This window comes from Liolophura sinensis, chromosome 1 (genome assembly GCF_032854445.1).
Source record: "Liolophura sinensis isolate JHLJ2023 chromosome 1, CUHK_Ljap_v2, whole genome shotgun sequence".
Lineage (NCBI taxonomy): Eukaryota > Metazoa > Mollusca > Polyplacophora > Chitonida > Chitonidae > Liolophura > Liolophura sinensis.
In genome coordinates, this window is record NC_088295.1 from 75786683 (window position 1) to 75795588 (window position 8906).

An 8906-nucleotide genomic window follows, 5' to 3' on the forward strand; every position below is an offset into this window, starting at 1 on the left:
CATAGCCTAATACTGTACTAATGGGCATCAACTCACCCTCCGCACAGCAATACATAGCCTAATAATGTAATGATGAAGGGGATATCAACTCACCCTTCACACATCTGTATATACATAGCCTAATACTGTACTAATGGGCATCAACTCACCCTCCGCACAGCAATACATAGCCTAATAATGTAATGATGAAGGGGATATCAACTCACCCTTCACACATCTGTATATACATAGCCCTAATACTGTAATAGTGAAGAGGACGTAAACTCACCGTTCACACATCAGTACCTCGCCTAATACTGCAATGATGAAGAGGACATCAATTCACCCTTTACACATCAGTATATACATAGCCTAATAGTGTAATAGTGAAGAGGACATCAATTCACCCTTTACACATCAGTAAATAGCCCAATACTGTTATAATGAAGACGACATCAAGTCACCCTGCTCATATCTGTTTTATACATAGCCTAATACTGTAATAATGAAGAGGACATCAATTCACTCTTTACACATCAGTAAATAGCCCAATACTGTTATAATGAAGACAACATCAACTCAGCCTTCTCACATCTGTTTATACATAACCTAATACTGTAATGATGAAGAGGACATCAATTCACCCTTTACACATTAGTAAATAGCCCAATACTGTTATAATGAAGAGGACATCAACTCACCCTTCACACATCAGTATATGCAATCGATGCAAGCCCTGATATTCCCTCTCAGTACTCAGAAACTCAACTAATAGCTACTAAAAGCAATATTAAATAAAACTTAATAAACAGCTTTACATCCCGTCACAGGAAAACCGAAACACTTTAAACCATGTCGAAATGACAGTCTTCCGATGTCGGAATGATAATTAAATAATGTTCTGGCTATGTAATGCAAGAAGAAAACATGCCCAGTGGATGTAACACTCACCGTAATGTTCTCGTCTGCAAGTTCGATATGTAGCAAAGTGGCATTATAATCAAATGTGCGGAAATCAAAGGCTACGTCATAGAGGGAGTTCCCAGTGATGTTCTCGGTTCCTACCAAAAGGTAGGAGTCTTCTCCATAAAACATCATGTAGTAGGTCATGATCTGTCGGATGAAATTGGTAGAGCAAGCAGCTGATCAGTTTGTTTATATCGATTATATTGGACAAAACAGTTTTTCATTGATGGCAGGGAAGTTAGTGCAAGCTAGAGACTGGTGACTGGCAAGATAACCAGGAAAGGAAACGTGTTCACGATCTGACATGAGGCCTAATAATTAGAATCTTTCAGATCCAAGACTTTTGTGACACCGATTGTTCCTGTTTTGTGTGTCTGCTGAAGCCAAGTAACAGCCTTATGTCTGCAGTATATGTACTTTCGACAGTTAACCGCCTTATGTCTGCAGCATATGTACCTTCGACAGGTAACCGCCTTATGTCTGGAGCATATGTACCTTCGACAGGTAACCGCCTTATGTCTGCAGCATAAGTACCTTCTCCTTCTGACTGTACATGCAGCTTAAATACCATCGAAATGCAGGTCAACACCTCATGTCTGAAGGGCAAGAACCTTCGAATGTTAACCTCCTTATGTCTGCAGTTTAAGTACCTTCGATATGCAGGTATCCGAGTTACATCTGCAGAAGAATAATCCTCTACGGATAACCGCCTTGTTGTGTGCAGCATGTGTAACTTAGACAGGTAACCGCCTTCTGCCTGCAGCATGTGTAACTTTAGACAGGTAACCCCCTTATGTCTGCAATTTCTTCTAACGTAACAAAAGTGAAAATATTCAGATTTACCGATTCCTTTGGTGGAATATATAGCTAAAACTGTCAGTATTTCACTGTCCACAAGCTTCAGGCTCCCTCTCGGGAAATCTTGCACTCGAAAGAAATTGGACTGGGTGATAGGTAAGGAAACTGGACTGAGTGACGGCACATTTCCTGCAGAACAATGTGATGAATAAAACCCTGAAATGGGATCGAACTCATGATGTTGCTTAGCTCTTCGAGACAGGAATAAAACGTGCCTATATTGCACCCTGCATCGGTATAAGAGTTTGTAAGATATCTAGCTGACAGTACAGTAATTGTTTTCCAACAAAATCGAGCTGCCGAGCTTCTATGTTGCTATGAAAACGTTATTATGAACATCCTGGAGACTCCAGAGTAATACAACTTCTTACCTGACATTCCGTGGGCAGGGACACAGGGCCAAGGTCTCCATTTTGTGCCTTCTCAAAAACATTCACACCGTTCACGGAGACATCTGCCATGCACCCTTTGTAATATCTGACGGACTTTGTGATCAGTTTCTCATTCGCGTCCTTCGACGTATACCCTCCGATGTACAGCTAAAAGCAAGGGCAATAAGTTGTTTTTACCCATGGTTAATCTTAAGGATAACTTCAACAAAGGCAACAAATATGCGATTTAGCTCATTCACTCTCAACACTTGACATGTATACTTGATATGTATACAACTCTTACTTGATATGTGTACACATTAGACGTTAGTTACCAGAGATAGGAATTCTGTTCCGACATTACGCCTGATAGGCTTTCTATCGTGAAAAACATACGTGGTGTATACGCGTAAATATCTAACCCAGCAGTCTGAGCCCATCGATACATGTTCTCCTATCGGTTTACATGGGTTTACAACAAAATATTGTCAAATTCTAAACAAAGGAATAAAGAGCTTAATGTAGCGAAACTTTTGACTCATAGTAAATAGAGATTTTCATACAGAAATTTAACTACAGAAACTTTCTAAGGTCGCATCATTCAAGGGAAAAATCACAGAGGTTAATATCCCAAAAAACTAATGGTGAGGCGGACAGACAAACACACAGACCACATGTAAATATATTGTACGCTGGCTTAGAAGATAGATGACCAGTAGAGCAGGAATTAAACTAAAATGTGACAGAAATCTTCGTTTAAACCTTTTCTGTCCTATTTTGCGATTAAATACTGTATGCTTCACTGTCATGACTAATGCACAAAATGTGTTCCTCAGTCAACACTATAACATACGGAGTCAAGCCGTTAGGACCCGGTCAAATCTCGGATAACACAACAAAGATATATATACTCACAGTTTTTGACAGAGGCATATACGTGTGCACGGTTGAGAGAGATGAGACCAAACCTACGGCAAAGTAAGAACCACGTTCGTCCACACGCAGTGTCACGCTGTACCAATCTCTTTCCCACATCATCAAACCGGAGGACGACTTCATGGTACCTGTTAATAATTTGTTTTCGATTTTGTCTTTCTTTTAGTAGAAAAAGGTATTTAAAAATATTTTTGTACGCTGTGTACTTGAGGCCACCATTTGGAATACAATGTATATCGTCTGTCCATAATAATGTTCTGATTAGGAATATGATGCATGTTTAAGAAATTTATTGCAATTTGTTCTTTACAGCCAGACACATGCATTTAATCTGAATTCTAATAATATTTATGAGTATACTAAAAATATAAATGTTATCAAAATCCACGGAGGATACAATTCTTAGCTGAAAGGGCCAAATTCTTGTTCAAGTATATTTATTAAACATGTGTTACATCCTCATTTATAACATTTCAACAAGTGATCCAAATACCAACCATGCAAAAGTGTTTTTTTATCTCTTTCAAGATAAATCAAACCAAATATTGAAGATTTTATTTACAACTTTAAGTACTCTTTAATCTGAACTTTAATCCGCCTTTAACTATACCACCAAGCTTTTGGTTTGATTGGGGCATATGTCACATTCAACAGTTTTTTCGTTACATCCGAGTGCTGCATGGCAATCCGACACCAATGATGTATATCTATAGTGCTACCTCAGTGAACAGCCATGCTGAGGACACACTGTGCGGTTTCTGGACCTACCCAGATATGATATATCATTGCATTGCATATTAGTTAACTACTATTTGCAAAATAGTATTTAGTGGTTTGCTCGCTAGTGCAGCACAATCCCCCAGAAGCAACTCACTAATGCAGTCGCTGTAAGTTCAAGTTCAGCTCATGCTGTCTTTCTCTATGGTTATACGTGGGAAGGTCTTCCAGTAATCTGCGGATGGTTGTGGGTTTTCCCTCGGGTTCCGTCCGGTTTCTTCCCACCATAATGGTGGCGCCGTCGTATAAGTGAAACAGTCTTGAGTATGGTGTAAAACATCAAACAATCCAATCTATCTGCACAGTATTTGGAGATGTTTATAATAATACAAGTACCTGGATGGGAATAAAATCCCCAAGGACTTCTTACAACCCACAAATAAATGTCACAGATATAATGTACATAATGGGGGAGAGCCATGTATCACTCACCTGTTTCATAGGTCCAGTATAGGAAATTCTCAAACAATTCCATGGCCATTAAGCCTCCTCTATCATTTCTGGAGTAAAACATAATCCCGTCATTGACTGCATCATTATACTTGTTTACTTCCGGATAGAACTTAAATGTCATGTTATAGTGTCCAGGAGTGGGATCCGATGACCGGGTATACACAATTTTGTTGAGCCCACTGAAGTAGTAGTAGAACATTGGGTCTGTCAACAGAACATAGACATAACAAAACATAACAAAACGATTCATCAGCTTCCCACTAAATCTATGAAAAAAAACACAATAAACATTCAACATATAAAAAGTTCTTAGGCAACCAGACTCAAGCGTATTAAGAAAAAGACTAACTGATTTATATATGCACTTGATCAAAGTCCTACTCAAGAATTGTTCACCTATACATGTATGATTGCGGGGGGGGGGGTCATAACAGCCCACAATCATGCATCAAAATGTGATCGATAAAAAGAATACACAGAGGTAATCTACACAAACACCTACAGAGCTGAATATGTTCGATGTGTATTTTGATAATTTCTATTTTATATATATATATATATATATATATATATATATATATATATATATATATATATATATATATGTATATATATATATATGTGTGTGTGTGTGTGTGTGTGTGTGTGTGTGTGTGTGTGTGTGTGTGTGTGTGTGTGTGTGTGTTTACTTAAATGATGTGTAGTGTCGCACTCAAGAATACTTCAGCTAAACCGGAAATGCCCTGGGAAAACCAGTGACGAATTTTCTCGCACGTAACGCACAGACGGATGTGCACGCCATATTGGCGGAAGGTAAGAGGTAATTAGTAGAGAACTTGAGTTAGAAGTTCTAACTGCTAACTCCAAATTTGAATTACTTTACCTATTCCAAGTTGAAGTTAAAAGTTACAAGTTGAACTTCTTAACTTCTAACTAAAGGTCTCTTATGAACTGTACACTGCGTAAACGTCCACACATGCCTCGTCAACACTCAGAGGCCGGTTTTGAACCTCGTACCTTCTGTGTTAGACTAGGCTACGTCTACGTTCAAAATGGATAATACAGTTTGAAATTTTTAATAAAGTATAAATTAAAATTTATAATGCGAGTCACTTGATATAACTTATTCAAACCAGTTTAGAATTATTTTAGCACTATATAAATGGTATACATATGAGCTTTGTAAGCCATTCTTGATAAATGGAAAATATTTGATTTGATCAGTGAATATTAATTTTTAACATAAACCTGCGGCATATAGCATCTCTAAAGACCTTAGGCTACAATTCACTTGTCTGCAAACACCTTTTTCATGCACTCATGTTCAATATCGGTGATTATAGAACCACTGCATCTCCTGTCGCATGGAATCTCAAGATGACGTTTCATTGTGACGTCACAACAAAAGTATGATGTCATGAGCTCAAGGAAACAACTTTATGGTGAGCTCGAGAAAATCCACTGTTTTACTGATGTGTGGTGTGTGTGGTGTCTTCGCTTTTGTGTTGAACATTTACCTTACAGTCAAATGTGGAAATGACTGCTGAAGCGTAAGGATGTGGTTTGAACTGCTTGGTGTTTCAAGAGTCGTCATTAGCTATGTGTACCAGTAGATACTGTGTCCATGACACCACAGTGCTGACGACACTGAAGTATCATGTCAAAGACACCAAACATGACACCCTACCCAGTCATATTATACTAACACTGGGCCAACCGGTCATGTTTAGTTACTTTAACCTCTCGGCCCTCCAAGCGTAGTGGTTTAAGCTAAGCCTTATTGGTCCCGGTTGTTAAACGCTGAATGTACGACAGATGTGTTAGAGTTAGTTTTAAAAGATATGTGTTACTAAGACTTTGCTTTTTCATGTCCTCATTTTTAATTCATCGACAATGAAAACGATTTAATGAATTTTCAAATGATGTTCCCCACGAATGACAGATATGTAAATAAGAACTTTTGTAATAAAACATACTGGTACACTTCAGAGGATACGACGCAATTGTCATAAATCTACGCGCACTGTTTACAAACGCTGAGTTCAGCGCCTGCTGTCTGGCTCTACCTTAGAATATTCCAGAATGCGCTCAGTTCGGTGCCTGTTTGTTTACATCAAGTGTTCAGGAATTTTCTTATTCTAGACAACTCCACCAGGCTATATAAGACCTATGAAAGCAGGTCAAAAGGGGAGAACGGAGAGACGAAGAGAAAGGAGAATTATTGAAACTTTGGATGCTTTCGCTGTGTATTACTTTAGTAGGCCTTTTGTGCTGAATTTTGGTGTCTTTATAGCCTCTGGCTTTGTTATATCCTATCTCCACCGAGCACTTGTTCAGTCTGAACTTGTATGTTTAATTTGTGCTCTTGTATACACAGTGCTTATTAGTACACGGACCCTGTCTGTGGAATTTTGTGTATATTTCGTCATACACTCAGTTATACTGTGGATTTTCCCTCTTGTGAATTTGCCTCTGAGCATTTATGCCTGTGTGGTATATATTGTGGAATATATGCTTCCGTTTGGACTTGTCACCGTAAGTACTTTAGTATTTGTATAGATACTGCTATCCTTTCTTGTTAAACTTAAGTACTTTAGTATTTGTTTAAGTCTTATTATCTGCTCTTGTTAAAGCTAATAAATTGTTGTAAAATAAAATCTGCTGGTTTTGGTTACTTTTTTGTGCGGCTAAACTGTCGTGTATTTCGAACAAGCCATCTCTTTATAATACAGATAGTTTGGGTCGTAACAATTAACATAGCAAACTACAGCTTGTTATAGACAAGCGAAATGTCTGCGCTATTTGAAGAGAAGAGCACTTGAAACGCCGCATGGCTCGTTTCGACTGTCAGGCTTTCAGTATGAGCTCGCATGTTTGAATCAAGCTATGTTGCTGTGGTTTGTTGATTTGTCGGTTAGAAAGGCGGTGTTGCACTCCGGCTTCTCCAGTCCAGCCACTGAAGTTATATTAAAACTTCTTCGTTTAAGCCAGTGTCATCCGCTGCTCCAAACCAATTGGACTATCAATTACAAAAGCGTATTATTAATATCAATATCAGGGTATGGCCGCACACTCATACTTCAAGGGCATTTCTAAATCACAAAGCAGCTCATAGGGTTTGTATTCATATAGTTAATTACAAGTTTGCTGTGACAATAGTCTATACTCTTGTCTGTAATTCGACCCCGTTACCTGATCAGCTAACACTCAGCTATAATTTATTGCGAAATGTACAGCTTTCAGCTCTCCTACACAGTGACCTGACTGATCAATACTAGTGAAGTAGGTTATCACTAATTATAACGATTTCTAAGATATAATACGCTCTACGGTAAATGCAATTCGCCAATCAAGGCAGCGTGTTGTATTAATAACCCGTGGGTATACCGCATGCCAGGATGGTAACGAAACGTTGCCCAGCTAAAACTCGGTTCATTCTGTTTATCTGTATGGATTAAGATAACTGCGCATCTACCTTTTATGCGTCGGCTTACCTGGAACAGCCAGGGCACGCCTGAGTAGTGCTGTCAGCACACAGTACAAACACAGCCTCACATCCATACTCCCGTTAGCAGCGTACGCTCGGCGTGTTCAGGTTTCGGGTCAGACTACTGACCAGTTCTCTCGCTGTTCATACGCCTTGTCACACTTCGAAGTACTGATAACACCACAGCGTATGTAGAGAGTACGTCTGTCAAAATCGTCCCACTAACAACAGTCTTATAATCTAACAGACCTTTAGAGATTCACCGCGTCTTGCGCAAGGCGTCCAATCTGAATGACGCACTGCACAGTAAACCATGTTTGTCGACGATATGGTGCTCCACCCTCGGCAAGGTACGAGAGGTCGGTTTAGTAAACCGGAACCGCGTGCGGGAGTGAATGTCCGCTCACCTGGATATTCAGAGTGTCCTAGCTTTAATGACAGTTTGCTCCAATTTGCTGGGCATATACATGTTAATGGTTATGTTATGTAGAGTAGCCCGTTACAGTAACTGATCAGAAAACAGCTATTACAAGCAAATATGTATACGTAGATGCCCTAAATAATCGCTATGTACACTATAGCTGTACCGTACCCACGTTTGCAGCCGGGAAATCGTGAAGGGTAGAGAGAGAGGGTAGACACGATGTCTTGTGGTCTGCCAGAAGAGATCGTAGGCCCCTATATCGATCCAGTTGGTATTACTACATTTGTACGCTTAGTGCATACGTAAGGAAGAACTGACAACAGGTAGGAAACAAAGTTTCACGGATTTTAGAAATAAAGCATTTCTCTGTTAGTTTTAAGTCATATGTACTGTGTGGTGTTCCGCGATTTTGCGCCGACAATATTTTGTCGAAAATATCCACAATGTTGACATATTCCACCACAACGTCAGCATATAGATGAGTGAATATATCCCATAACGCAATCTGTGCACATCTTATTCGATGGAACAGTCACAAAAAAACAAACCTTTACACGGTATGCCGCTATCAGGTTGTGCGTGTGTATGTGTTTACTCGCGGCCAACACTTCGACCAACTCGAGAGTGCGTAATTGCCGTGGATTTCACAATTCTA

General features: G+C 39.3%; 1 protein-coding gene across 2 annotated transcripts in view; it reads right to left on the minus strand.

The window, feature by feature from the left end:
• Nucleotides 1-8110, minus strand: part of LOC135461500 (neurexin-4-like) — a 33208-nt gene extending 25098 nt beyond the window's left edge. The window contains exons 1-5 of one of the 2 annotated variants that reach the window (XM_064738629.1): nucleotides 7835-8110; nucleotides 4320-4544; nucleotides 3090-3238; nucleotides 2175-2342; nucleotides 931-1092 (exon numbers count right to left, since the gene is read on the minus strand). In XM_064738629.1, the coding sequence (XP_064594699.1) occupies nucleotides 931-1092; nucleotides 2175-2342; nucleotides 3090-3238; nucleotides 4320-4544; nucleotides 7835-7901 (771 nt within the window). In that variant the 5' untranslated portion in view covers nucleotides 7902-8110. Of the gene's footprint in view, nucleotides 1-268; nucleotides 297-930; nucleotides 1093-2174; nucleotides 2343-3089; nucleotides 3239-4319; nucleotides 4545-7834 lie in introns of those variants that run through there. The other variant, XM_064738630.1, reaches the window with a different exon arrangement.
• Between the last annotated feature and the right edge of the window lie 796 nt (nucleotides 8111-8906).